We start from the raw sequence: 14,645 nt of genomic DNA, 5'->3' as shown, positions 1-14,645 counted from the left end.
AGAGAAAAAGCAGGTATCGATTGTCAAAGCAGTCATATTTTTTTCTGTCATCCAACAACTGATTAGTTGAATAATCTTTGCAGCTCTAATCAGTGTATACATTTTAAGCCCACTCAGGAATACACTGTGTGTAACTACGTTTCATTCTACGCTTCCACCTAAAGCCAGAAATGGCAGCCCGGAGCCAGTTGTTTTCAGTTGTTTCCAGGCTCTGACAGTCTGGTGCCCGATCCCTCCTGCTGCTGTGTGATCCAGTTTCAGTCGGGCAAAGTGCTGCCAGACTCCTTGGAGCTGGCTGCACTATCAGATAACCCCAGAATGAAATGGACTGTTTTATCACTTTACCCAGAGGCAGCTGTCTCCCAGGCATCCACATACCTGCAGAGGGAGATACATGACCCTCCTCATGCCTCGGTGTGAGGCGGTGTGCATCAGTGACTGGGATGGTCAGGAAATCCGTCCATCAGGAGGTCACCGCCTCGCTGCTCTGCAGAGACACTGGAGGGGAAGCCACAAGTATCCTCTCAGGTGCATGATGGAAATATGCCAGGAGTGCACTTTGTTCACTCATCAGATTATAATGTCTCCTCCTGATGTGTGTCAAAAAATGCCTTTTAAGTTGCCATGAAGGAGATTTAAAAAATGCAGTTGAGCAGCAGTCTTTTTCATCCTGAATTTTTATTCTAATCGGATTTCATGAACTTTCCATGGCTCATATGTGACATTTAAGATGGCGTTTGAATGCTACCAGGGATAAAAAAGGTCTGCTAAAGGTGATGGCGTCATCAGTGGCAAAATGCTAAATGTTTAACCTTTAGCTACATCTAGAAAAACAAATAAACTAATTAAAACCAGAGGTGTTAGAGGTGTGTCAGGAGATAAAAAACAGGGCAATTATTGCTTGTGAAACAGTAAGGACTATCTGCTCTGTACGACAACTGTCAATCGCCCACCCTCTTTTTTTTATTCTCCGTTTCCCTGACAGGGTCATTTCCTTTCCTGATAAACAGGATAGAAAAGTGCTGCTCTAAACACTGACTCACCTTTCACTCTGGCCTCAATTCCTGGCTTGAATGGAAACGCTATAACTTCTTTTGTGCAGTTTTATGTATTGCAAATGAAAAAGGAAATGACAAGTCAAGGAAATGCTATGTGATTATCTTCCAGTGAGCTATCAGCTAGAGGTGCTGGGACACAATATGAAGTCTGTTACAAGAGACTTCTCTCCCGACCGTAATAATATGTGAACCGTACTACATGTGGTTAATCTGTTAAAACAACTTGTGAATGGAAGTGATCCATCGAAAAGGCAATGAAAGCAATCAACTAATTAGACACGAACCTCTGACCATAAATCTCTGCACAGTGTGTCCAATTGGTTACAGTCGTTTTTTAATGGCTTGTTTCAATGATCACTTCGCTCGGTTTGACGTCAGCCTAACAGAGGTTTATAGCTTTTAATCACCAGGAAAGCCTTGTTCACAGAGCTAATCATTTCAGTTAACAATGCCACCAGTCCACGTTGTTCATGTTTCTAGTTAAAGGGAGGTGCAGTCAGGGATTTTTCACCATGCATGGACACAGCCAGGAAATCGGTCACTGTTGAGGAGGCCATCTTCTCCGCACCGCGCAGGCTGGGGGTCAGCCACTCGATGCCATCAGGGGTCATCTGGGGGGTGGGGGTGTGGACCACGGTGCTCTGCGGGGTGGGGGAAACCACCTGGATGGACACATCTGAGTCGCCGGGCTGGGGGCTTCCCGGAAGATTTGTCATTGCAGAGCCAACTGGAGACAAAGAAGAAATGCATCCTTAAAGGTTCCATAAACACATGTAAAGACACCGTGGAGCAATGGCTACCTGTGTGTGGGGTATTTTGAGTTATTGTGCTTTGTTTACATTGACGTTGCGAGTGTGCAGCCCATAAGAAGAGTGCATGCGAGTCTCTCCAAGTTCCCAACTGGTCGCGCTAATGGCCGCCGCTCTGCACTGTGCTTATATCACGGCTTAATAGCATCATGAATGGTTTACACCACTATTTTTAGAAATCTAATTGTACTGTAAGCCTCTTTTCTTTATTAAGTACAATACTCTGGTGTGTGAAGGCATAACAAATATTAGTTACTGAAAAATGCAAAGGTAAAATGTAACTGGAACATTAATATAACTGTAATTTTATTATTATTAACATTAACCTGTTATGCAAAATCCACTTTTTCATGTCTTTTATAAATAAACATGTGTCCCCTCTGTGCAAAGAGATTCTGAACGTTTCAGGAAAAAAGATTCGCTCACTTTTTGTCCTGATCCATTAAAAACCTGTCTGAAAATGAGCTGATCAGATTTTAGCCACTTTATGATGTCATAAAGGTTTTTTGTCTTATGTAACCATTAGCCAATAACCAACAAGGTAACCCCCCCCCCCCTTATCACCTGAATCTCCTCCTACTGGATCATTGTGTTTTTTTTAACCAAATATCTCGCAGAGGGGCGTTGGGAGTGGCTCCTTATTTTCATCTATAGTAACAGACAGAGAATCAGCACTTTTGAAACAGGGCTGAAACAGAGAGGATTATGGGATGCTACAATGCATGATCTGTTTGGTATTTTGAGCAAAACACTTCAGAGACATGTTTTGTATATATCTGAGAGCTATAATATATTGATGAAAAATAGTTTAATAGGGGACCTTGAAATTATAACTTTTACCAAGAGGTAAAAAGGGGATTTCAGAGGCTGGCTAAATACTCTGCTAGCTAACAACTCTGTTAGCTAGGACTGATGGTACGTCAGGCTTCAAGTCAAGGACAGTCATTCAGTGATTCATGAGTTGTTGAGAGCTGCACCTGCCCAATGAGCCGTGACCTCCGACCTTGAGGTCTCACCATGTGTCTGCTCTCTGGGTTACTTTGCTCTTTCCCCCTTTTGTTTTCCTTTCTGTCTCTGACTAATTCTGATTACAGACTGTGAAATGTGAAATGACAGAAGAGGTATCGCTTGCTGGTCTCCTCGGGTCAAATGAGACGAGTGCAGCTGTTGCTATATCGACTTAAAGAACATCTATACAGTAAATAATTCTCTCACTCACTCACTCACCCCCCATGTACCACAGCCTCCATCCCAAACATGGGTCATATCATCTCAGTGCTGAGGGGTAGTGCTTGCATCATTACAAACAACAACAGGCAAAACCAGCAAACAAACTGCAACTTCAGCACCAAATTCCTCCGCTAGCTCACACATTTCTATTTCTTTCTCTCATCCATTTCAGATTCTGTTGAAGGGATCAGTTCTGTTCACGACGGTCTGGGCAGACTCTCTTTTCAACTCATACATTCTCTTACAAACACAAACATCCCCAGGCCCCCTGCAAAAATGTAAGGTCAGCAGCAGTGGTGCAGCAGGACATAGCTCAGTAAGCGGCAGCAGCACAGCGCAGCAGTGCAGAGAGCGCCTTTGTTGTGAGGAATGTGTCAGCGTGGAAGAAACCTGTGTTTATGGCGGTGTCATTGTTTGTGGGTGACAAAAACAGAGGTGCTGATAGCGACACATGGCGTTAGTGTGCAGGTTGGAGTGTCTGTTCATCATCCTCTAGGCTGTATGCACATTCATTTGAAGCACCCTTAATAAATATTTTTGGATGCACGAGTCATATAACAACTTTAGTGTGAACGTTGTTTCTGGTAGTGGCAAACTCTCAAAGTATTAACACCAGAGTACAGTCCCACTCGGTTTACATCACAATTCCTCATACAACTGGTCGTGTGATATCTTACAACTATTACCTTATATTGTTATTTTTTGTGCATTCCCATTCTCGAGCGTTGCAGTGAAGTGCAGAGTTTTGGCAGCAATACTACTTGGTCAGATAAACAAAAAGATCAGGGTTTGGGTTTAAACAAGTATGTTTGTAACATAACTTACCTATCGGAAATTAATTAAGTTTCTATGTCATGTAACAAAAGTAAGATAAAACAAGTTTACAACTCTACATGGAGTTTGTTGTTTTTCAATATGTGTGTTGGTTTGTATGGCCCACAACTTTGCTGTTTGAGCCACTCTGCTCCCTCTCATAGTGTAATTGCTCGGCTGGAGAAGTCCACTTGCTAACTAGTTTTCATGCACTTTCAGAACACATGGAGTTACATTGTTACAATAGATGGCATGTGTGGAAAACATGTTAGCAATGCTAATGCTAGCATTATATGCTTATACAGTATATTCATGTTTAAGAGGTATAACGTTGACCATGTTCATCCTTTAAGCGGAGTATGTTAACATTAGCTAATTAGCACAAACCACAAAGTACAGCTGAGGGAAATGTCATTCCTTTTGCCGGTGTTAGTCATAAATCAAACCTCATTGTGGTGCTTGAGGCAAAAACATTTAATCACATCCATCCAATAGTTGTTAAGATATTTCCAAGTGCTTGACCCACAATGCCATCCTTCGAGCTAAAATCAGCATCAAAACAGTATCTGTTAACCTCAAGAATCAGGAGGAGGACTTTCTGATGGCAATCATGTGTACAGTGTACCAAAGTGTGTGTTTGTGTGTGTGTGTGTATACAAGGTCAAAGATAAATCACTCTTCAGTCAAACTGGACATGGGCCTGCATTCTCAGCTGCTCTGCTTTGTCCTTCATGTGTGCATACCACACACACACACACACACACACACACACACACACACACACACACACACACACACACACACACACACACACACACACACACACACACACACACACACACACACACACACACACACACACACACCACACACACACACACACACACACACACACACACACACACACACACCACACACACACACCCACACACACACACACACACACACACACACACACACACACACACACACACACACACACACACACACACACACACACACACACACACACACCACATCTCTGTCTTCATCTTGATCCCTCTTTGCTCTGTCTGTATCTCCTCTAATTCTTCACATGTCCTGTATCCTCTATCTCTCCATCACTCACACACACCCTGCGCCCTGCAGACATTTGCTTTTCTCTACTTCACTTTCAATCTTCTCAGTCTTTCTGCGACTCACTCTCCCCGTCTCCTTCTTATTCTCTGCCCTCATTCTCTCTCTCTGTGTCACTGCTCTCCTTATCGCTCTGCTTTAACTTCAAAGTCTCGTTTGGATGAATACTGTATCTGCAGTTTATACGTGCGAGTGCTTGAGACTGTACTGTGCACCAGCTGATATACGTGTCTGTGTATACTGTGTATACTGTGTATACTGTGTATAGTGCTGTATGGGGTAATATCTATTGCTTTAAAGCCTGTCTGTGTGGATTCTGACGTGTTCTGGCATCCTGCCTGCCTATCAACAGCTGTTTGGCACCATGGGAAAATAAAAGATCAATAGTATTGTGTTGCCTGAGAGCCTGGCATTCAGTGATACCGTGTGAGTGTGTGTGTGTTTGTGTGTGTGTGTGTGTTCGCTCTTACCTCGGCTCTCTCGTTGGGCCCAGAACTGCGCGACAGTTTTGGCGATGTCACGGTTCTCTCTCAGTTCTTTCTGCCACTGGCGCAGCTCCTGCACATCTGGGCGTGACCTAATCTATAACAAACAAACAACAAATTGACATAAGCAAACTTTGCCAATAAGTTAATTAGGCTAATCAGTGTGAGTACAGTGTTTTCCATTAGAAGTGTTAGTTCGTTAATAAATCCTTCTGTTCCTGTATGGATGTTAAAGTGGCTCATTTACTGTAAATGTGAACACCACAACCTCCACCCTCCATCATGTTCAAAAATACACATGGTAATTATAACAACTACAAAACAAACGAGCAACTCTTAAATCATTTTGGTTTCTTTCAGTTCACACAAAACAAAGTAAAGGGTGAATGTAAATGATATAATTATATATTTGTGTTGTAAATCTGATATTGGGACGGCACTACTATGTACTTTGCTATTTTCAGGTCACATCTGTGCAGCAGACATGCTTATCCCTAACTTCATATCCTACTGTTCGCAAAAAATAGTAGGGGTGAAAAACGTAAACATGATATGCTCAGTCATCATTTCAGTTGTCAGCTTATGTCAGGAAACAGAATCAGAAACAACTTTAAATTCCTTTTCAAAAATCATCTTTTTAAAGAAGCTTTTATACAGACTTATGTCTTGTTTTCTACAATATGTATAATTGTCTTTTTATCTTGTGTTTTTTAATCTTTTGTATCTATACTTTTGTTTGCCTGATTTTCATAATTTGATTTGTAAAATGTTTTAATCCGAATTCTCCAATGGGAGTTCCCATGCTTTGGGGAAACCCCTGTAGTTATTGTGTTTGTTTGGACACTGCTGGCTTTCCTTAGAGATGACTAAACAGACTTACTGCGTTAGATGAAAAGAACATTTCTCAGAAGAGTTTGCTTTCCTTTCTTTATCTCCTCTACTTACAACCATTCCTCCCAGTAACTCTGCTTCTTCCCCTTGTCTTCCCTCTCCTCTTCAGTACGCAGGTGGACTTCTTCGTCTCCATATACTCAACGTGACACTATCTCTCAAACCAACACCTTATTTTCCTCTGATTCTCCAGCACATTTCAGTTATATCTCTCTCCTCTCCCCTCTGTTTTTCTCTCCCATCTTGTTGTCTGTATTACTCCTATCTTTCCATTTTGCTGCTTGAATGGCCACAATGTTGATGCTATTAGCAGTGGGTATGAAAGTGGGCCTGTTATATAAGCCTGTCGATGGGTTCAGGAATGGGTAAGACGAGTGGGCTCCAACAGTTCATTCACCGGGTGTCACAGTGCCGCAGCAGCCCCTCTGCTGATGGGAGCGAACCATAGAAATGGAAATGAAGGGTGAGGGTCAGGAGGGGTGGGGGTTGGAGTCTGTCGTGTTTGCTCACCATCGTTTGTGTGCGTCCATTTGTTTCTGTGTGGCCATTTCTACTCTGTCAGTCTTCATCTGTGCCCCGCAGAAACCTTGTACCACCATTTCTTCTTCTGTTGCCGTCAGCTACTGAACAATGGAACATTTTCACAGCGCGAGTCCCCAGGACATAAAGATTTTGCAATGTGCCACACAAACAAAGACAACATTTAAAGTCAACGTTCTTAGAAAGCTGACTTTTCAAATACATGCTTTCTACACGAGTTTGCCAGTTTCCTTGTGATGGCACGAGACAAAAAACTGAGTGCTTGAGCGTTTGAAGCCTATGCATGCATCAGTACAGCTGATTACACCAAATTAATTGATTTTCTAATGTATTCTTCCTGGTTTGAAGCATTAATTAATCTACCATAATACAGTATCGTGTTGCTATGATGATCAACGTCGCTGCACACGACACTGATGCTTGTATGCATGATGGTTTGGGATCAGAGTGATTTGAACAAATTGTAAAGCATTGCAAGCCTGCCTGCATAACCACATAAAAACACACGTGTTGATGACACAAAAGCAAAAAACACTAAAAATAGGGACTCCATCTTCTCCTATCTCCCAAAGCCAGCAGCCCACACTCAACACATAACCATAAAACTGCGTTGAACCACACAGTGTCACAAACGGTGAACCCCATGCCCTTTTTCTCACACACTTCAATACCGCTGCACAGCCTTTCAAGCTGCATTCCCTTTTTGTGCAAATGTGCCTGTGAGAGCGAGCTCCTCTCCCAGTCTCACACTCTGCAGCAGCACAATGGCTTCTGTTCAGAGGAACTGGCTGCGGTCACATCACCAGACACACTGACAGGCTGCATAAAGACGGACACAGCCACCACAGCCATCTACATCTTCACCTCACCCCCCATCCACCCACCGATCCATCATCTTTTTGTTTGACGATGATGATGGTTTACCCAGCGGAGGAACCTGTGAATGATTCATGCTTCAGGCAAAGGAAGTGGTTGCACTGTAAATCAACCGTTTGTAAGAACAAGACCTAAACAACGTTATGTATTACGGATGATAGTGGACATTACAGGAATAGGAATTGGCCTTTCGTGTTATGATCAGCCCATCACATTCAGGGGCAGCGGGCCCCTACAGCCCTTCGGTAGGAGGGGGAGGTAAGGACAAACAGAACAAACGGCTACTAGAATGACATATTTTCTGTGTCACTGCACGTGGCCAAGCACTGACTTAACACTGGACCTCAATTCAAACCATTCATCTATCACTGCTCTGGGATCATTCAGCTGGAATCGAAGACCTAGTTCTGGCTGTGTGTGTTTGTGCGCGTGTGTGTGTGTTCTGCTCTATTAGTTGATGTCATGTGGAATAAATTCAATACTCAGTGTCCTACTTTTAGACAATATCTGGGCTTACTAGCTCTAGAAGACAATTTGGGACCTTAACAAAATATGTATTGAAGTGTACTTAATAAATGATAATAACATTGGCCAATAGTCCTCTCATAAACCCCCCCACTTCAGACACTACATTAGGGTTCCTGCGACTTTAACCAGAAACAATGCTTCTTCAACAACTCAAAAACCAATGACCGTGACAATCAAACTACTGAAGATTTTACAGCAGTAGTTCAACATTTTGGCAATGTATCCTTATTTGGTTCGTTTTTTTGGAGAGTAAGATGAAAAGATTGGTAACACTCATCTCTAGTGTACGTTAATGTGAATTGTCACGATTACACTTTGTTATTTGGACAGAGCCAGCTTGCCATTTCTCTCCATTTCCTGTAATCAGCTTTGTATTTACCGGAGAGTGGCATCGATCTTCTCGTCTACCTCTCTGCCAGAAATCAAACAAGCATATTTTATTAAATGTTGTACTATTCCGTTAACATTTTTAAACAATCAAATAATTTAGTAACAAACCTGAAATCAAATCATGTACTGAAACAAAAAACACTTTAACCAGAATGTAGTATTCTTGGTGAGGTTAGACAGGGCTGTGGGCAGGATATGATTATGATAAAAGCTTGCCTCTCTACCTGACCACACAGCATTAATACTGACAGCCTAATTGTAATGCCTATTTATTACACAGCAGCCACATTAGACCAGACCTGAGAGAGCCTGAGAGTGATCAACCGAGTGTGTGTGTGCGCGTGTGTGTGTGTGTGTGTGTGTGTGTGAGTGAGAGACGTGTTTGAGTGTGTGTGCATATGTGTGCAGTAGCAGGCAAGGATGAATGGATTAGTGTTGAGCTAATGCACACAGTGTGAAGAAGATTATGTAATATGTTTAGATCCAGCAGCTCTTCATAGATGTACATGTGAGAAACAAGAGACAGTCGTATTGTCTAGGTCAGACACGTGATTTAGTGGTGTGTGTGTGCGTGTGTGTGTGTGCATGTGCACTATCTCTATCGCTGCTCTTCTTCACTCCCAAATCTGTTTTTATAAAATAGATTCATAACGGACTGATGCAATTACTAATTTCACATATACCCCCTCCCCTGCTTTGTGGGCCTCGGTCTTACTGTCTATCTTTCTCACAAACACACACTCCCATGAATACACATGCACACTCCCACACACACGCACACTCCCATGAATACACACGCACACTCCCACACACACACACACTCCCATTAATACACACGCACACTCCCATGGATTCACACGCAGACTCCCACACACATGCACACTCCCATGAATACACACGCACACTCCCATGGATTCACACGCACACACACCCTCTGCAGTCAGCCTTGCGTCAGGCAGGTTATATAACGGCAGAGAGTGTAAGAGTGGGGGGAAATAAGAGGGTGTGTGGAGGGGATGGGGTGGAGAAGGGTATTTTAATGGAAGTAGAGATGTGCTAATCATAACATTAGATATCTTTATGTTACAATATTTTGTGTAATATTTAAAAAAACACACAGAAAACTTATTAATGATTGAGTCATGTTTTTTAGTGTTGTTCTACAGCAAAATCTCATAATCCTATTACACTCCTATTAAAACCTCAAAATATCTCAAGACCTTACAAATTAGGAGAGATTATGATGAAATATAGCCTGTATTGTTCACTTAAAATCCAATCTGTGAGACAATATTTTGATATGATCAGAAGATTAGGGTTGGCACTAGCAGACACACACAAAAGGTGTTCGAAACAAAGGAACTAATAACTTTTACACCGGTGTTTCACAGATGACTTTTTGTGCTGATGTCCTCTGCTCTGCTGCCCACTGAGCTGTAAACTGCTGTTTTCTCAAGCCAAGGTAACAGCAGCAATGTAACACTACAACGCTTGTCAGGACTTCGCCCCAGTGCCTACCCAAAATATCTCCACCCTGTGTACTTTGAATAAGTCATGATCTGAAGGAGCAAACCCTCATTTCAGACCCTGAATGTGCTGCGTTCACAGCCTCCCTGCGCTTCCCAGAGGCTCCATCTCTCTGCCTACTTTTAGCCGCCACAGATTTAGCTAAAGCTGCATTTCCCTCATCCATACCCCATTCCTAATCCACTCTGAAACATCATCTTGCCTCTCTTCTCTCTTTTGTTGTCCATCTGAAAATGTTCCTAATATAGCCTGAGCTTCATCCTTTTGGATATATCCTCCCATTCTCTCACTTTTTCTCTCCTCCTGGCTGTGTCTCTCCCTCTAAATCCCTTGGGTGCTGAGCTGCAGTGTTATCAGCGGCCCCACTGAACCTCTCTTTGGTTTAGGGTAAACACAGTGAGCAGGGAAAGGGGGCCGGTGCACTGCTGCCACCTAATGTGAGCAGAGACCAGTACGATTTATTTAGCTTTTTTTCTGTTACAGAAACAGAAGAGGAAGTGTTGCCCCCTACTGGTGTGCAAGTACCCAAACATGGACGCATGCACACACACATTCAATACATCTTTCGTGCGCATACCCTCAAACACACCATGCAAAACTGTTCAGATCACTCAAACAGAATGTAATAATATGTGACAGCACAGCTGGCATCTTTTCCTCTCAATGGTTTGTGCAGAAACGTTAAAGCTCAATCCTCCAACAAGCACGAAGGGTAGAACATGAAAAATAAGCTTCTGTAGAGATAGAGAAACATGACCCCTGCTTTCATCCCTACAGCACACAATACTTGGTTTATTTGTGTACGAGTGTGAAGAAATTGCTGCCGTTTGCCTCTGGTAGTTTCTGTTTGTGTCTATTTATATCACAGCACAGAGTACTCAGACCACGACACCCACACAGGAAGGAAATAAATCCCAGCATCGCTGATGACATAATCAAGCTGCTGAATGAAATTGCAATCCCTGTGCAAGCGGAGCCTTTCAGCAGGATGGGATTATACAACAAGAACGCACTGTTGGCCAATGCACATGCAGTATAGTGCCTATTGTTTGTCAGGAGAACAGACCCACACACTTACACAGGCAAGCAGCAGACTTGCTGTGGTGTATGGAGTTATTGCAGGCTTCAAGCTTTCTACTTCTAAATTAAAATGTCCCTTGTTTTTAAAAGTTTATTTTATTAATTAGAGTTGGTAAGCGAAAACAGGAACCACTGAGGTTAAGTATAAATATGTCAAGTTATGGGATATTTTTCCCAGTCTTTTGAGTGCATTGCTATATCAAGTTATTTTATAGTGTACCTTGTATCCCCTCCAGAAAGCCTGGATGAGCAGAGCAGCCTGATCCTCGCTCAGCAGGAGAAACAGAGGGACAGGAGGCCTGGGACTGAAGATAAAACAATTGAAAATCATTAGAACATATAGCATGTATCATTGTTGAATGAGCATGTTTGTCTTACCTTATATATAGTGTTCACATAATTATTTATCTTGAAATTATTGTTTGCTTTATACTTTAGCCATATATCAAACTGGTAACAATGGAACAAAAAAAAAGGCCAAAGAATGTCTATAATTTCTTGAAAAAACAATACATTTGGAGGTTACAACTGTAGTGTATGTGTGCGTGTGTGTGTGTGTGTGGTTTGGAAGACACTCACTTTGTTTTAATCCAGTCCTTCACAAAGGGGATGTCGTGGAAGTTCACTGGAACCTGTTCTCGCCTGCGGGGGTTTTGACTGAGGAGAGGCAAAGGACCACAAAACAAACATGAAACCCAATCAAAATGATGAAATACATGAGTGAAAATAATATAAACATTGAGGGTGTGTGTATGTTGTCTCTTACTTGTAGAGCCACTCAGTCAGGAAGTCACACGGGTTAAATGCTGTTCTTTCCCTCTGCAACACAAAAGAAAGTGATAGATGCCATGCACCATGCAGAAGTAGTATTTAAGACTACTTTGTTTTTAATTAGCAAATAAAATACCAACTACAGCTGTAAAATAAATGTGGTGAAGTAAAAACTGCAATATTGCCAACTGATTGGCAGTGGAAAGTTTAAAGAATAAACTAGCAGAACATTTAAACATTTAAAATACAGGTTCCTAAAAACTGCACAGTGCTTGAGGAAATGATGTCCATTTTACCATATCTATTCTAAGAGACAATGCAATCAAACATATTCATCATTTGTTGCCCAAGTTTTAATTAAACTAATTTGTGGTAAAATATTTATCAAAGATAAACACAGACCTCCAGACAGCCATGCTTCCGTGCTTCTGTCAGCAAAGCTTCCAGTCCAGGCAATAACACCGGAAACACTCTCCGCTCCAAAAAGTGTGTGACAGGACCTGACACACACACACATTTATACAAAACTAAATGTCTGTTGCACTCTGCAGGGAAAAGCTGGATCAGTTACAGTGTTTTTCTCCCTGTGCAGTCTGGTTTTAATCCCTCTTTCATAACTTCTCCTTTACCTCCTTTTACCTTACGGTTTTATTGGGGTGTTCTTTCTTGTTTTTTATTCTTGTATGTATATCTTTGTAACTGTTTTGAAAAATGCTAAACAAAACAAGTTTGATTTGATCGTCATCTTACTTTTATGTAGTTGTGGAGGCATCATAGCTTCAGCTGCAGGGGGAGGGGGACGCTTCATTTTTGAAAGACAAGGTTTTCCTAACACAGAGTAGCCAGGAAGAGCAGGGTGGCAAAGCAGAGAGTCAAAGTCTCTGAGAGGGTCATCGTCCACACACACCTATTGAAACCAATTCAGTTCAGAGGATGCCAGTGTGACAGGATGTAAACTAGTCAGCCACAGAGATGAAGAAACTAAAGGGCGAGCTGACCTTGGCTGTGGGGAGTCCACAGAAGACCGGGGAGGGTTTACTGGTGCTGTACTGGGAGAGGTTTGTCCCTGAGCTGCTTTCTGTCCACACAGCACTGGGAGGACTGGGAAGCTCGGCTTCAAACTCTACAAAAACACAAAACATATGCCATCATTTAACACCATTTACATAAAAAAAAAGAAGCTTTGATTCTCCCCCCTTACTCCTGGTTCAATTTGACCAGTCTGTTTTTCAGATTGCACCTATCACCTCATTTTTTTCTAACACCCTTTTAAGCTGTGAACAATGTCTCAGACTACTGGTTTGCATGAATAACTGCAGTAAATATACAAAGAAGAAACACTTCAAATGTGTTGCAAAATGAACATGGTTGTCGATTTGTTGGTGTGTATCTGATGGATAAAAATAATCTAGGGATAGGTCTAATCATTTCCTATGACTAGGAACATCGAAGGTGTCACAAAGTTGACTAAACCACTAAAAAAGACAAGTGGTGATCAGCAAATATGTTCAACTGCCTGCTGTGGAGAATAGCATGAGGTCTGGAAGCAACAACATGTAAAACACAATATTTATGATTGATGAAAGGAGTAAATCGGTCAGATTTGACCAGAACACGACAGGAGGTTTGAACAAATAAAACATGGTTGGCTTACCTTCACACACTTGTTGCCAAAGTGATTTTTTGGAACAGATAATATTTGCCATTATTCCGCCTGTTAGCTCCAATTGTTGCTATGGACACGCTAGGTTGCTAAGGAAGTCGTCATGCTGATGATATCCGTTGTAAAAAAAACAAGAAGAGCAGAATAGTAGGGCTGGAAGATAATGTTCAACAAACAGGTGCTCAAAGCTGTAAAAAAAACATAGTAATAACTAAAGCAATACCTGTAAACAGTTCCTGGTATACACGATAAACACACGATGTCTCACCGAACATAGATTAAAATGCGTCAACCTTTAGTCTCTAAATTAACTAGTGTTTTCAATACCTACGGCATATTGACACTTCTCGTGCAAAAGGTGTAATACGTTAGGCTGACGTAGTTGCAAAATGTAGGTTAAAATTTACCGGAACGCTGCAATTCATGGAAAACAATGTGTGCATTTTAAATACGTTGTTCCGGTGTTCGCCGCTAGAGGGCAGCATACATATAGAAATTGATTGACAAAAGGCTTTACCTTTCGAAGAAACAAAATATTAGTTTTACATTTGGTTTAATATAAACTAATAATAATAAATTAGTTTTTAATGACCTGTATCCTTCACTAGTTAATTGTCTGATGTCAGCGTTTTGTGTAAATTCTCTCAGTTATGTCTGTGAGTGATATTGCTTAACCATACATGTATAGTTATTAACCCTCTTGTGCCTGTAAGAAACACCTGGAAAAACTCCTTGAATTCATAGATTACACATTCATTTCAAATAATCAAGATGCCAGTTAATTAAGTATTTTACCATTTTAAATTAGTAGATCTTTGGCATCACAGCGCAACTCATCAAACACCATAAGCTAATAATAGTTAAAACT

The 14,645-nt window shown here is 41.6% G+C and overlaps 1 protein-coding gene across 1 annotated transcript; it reads right to left on the bottom strand.

The window, feature by feature from the left end:
- Positions 1 to 1,390: 1,390 nt before the first annotated feature.
- On the bottom strand, positions 1,391 to 13,822 carry iqck (IQ motif containing K). Its single transcript, XM_034143832.1, has 9 exons — positions 13,769 to 13,822; positions 13,113 to 13,237; positions 12,865 to 13,021; positions 12,517 to 12,614; positions 12,110 to 12,162; positions 11,923 to 12,000; positions 11,564 to 11,648; positions 5,497 to 5,608; positions 1,391 to 1,785 (listed from the first exon to the last, which is right to left on the bottom strand). The coding sequence occupies exons 1-9, from the start codon at positions 13,818 to 13,820 to the stop codon at positions 1,535 to 1,537; spliced, it is 1,011 nt and encodes a 336-aa protein (XP_033999723.1). The 5' UTR covers positions 13,821 to 13,822; the 3' UTR covers positions 1,391 to 1,534.
- Positions 13,823 to 14,645: the final 823 nt, after the last annotated feature.

This window comes from Trematomus bernacchii, unplaced genomic scaffold (genome assembly GCF_902827165.1).
Source record: "Trematomus bernacchii unplaced genomic scaffold, fTreBer1.1, whole genome shotgun sequence".
NCBI lineage: Eukaryota > Metazoa > Chordata > Actinopteri > Perciformes > Nototheniidae > Trematomus > Trematomus bernacchii.
The sequence above is the reverse complement of the archived record's forward strand: the minus strand, read 5'-3'. Positions and strand labels throughout refer to the sequence as shown.

What these genes read in the sequence shown, in the direction of transcription:
- iqck (XM_034143832.1), bottom strand. Translation starts at nt 13,820, where the DNA reads ATGGCAAATATTATCTGTTCCAAAAAATCACTTTGGCAACAAGTGTGT. An exon ending in GCCTCCACAACTACATAAAA is followed by an intron (nt 12,615 to 12,864) that starts GTAAGATGACGA and finishes TGTGTGTGTCAG; the next exon opens with GTCCTGTCACACACTTTTTG. An exon ending in CTGACTGAGTGGCTCTACAA is followed by an intron (nt 12,001 to 12,109) that starts GTAAGAGACAAC and finishes GCCTCTCCTCAG; the next exon opens with TCAAAACCCCCGCAGGCGAG.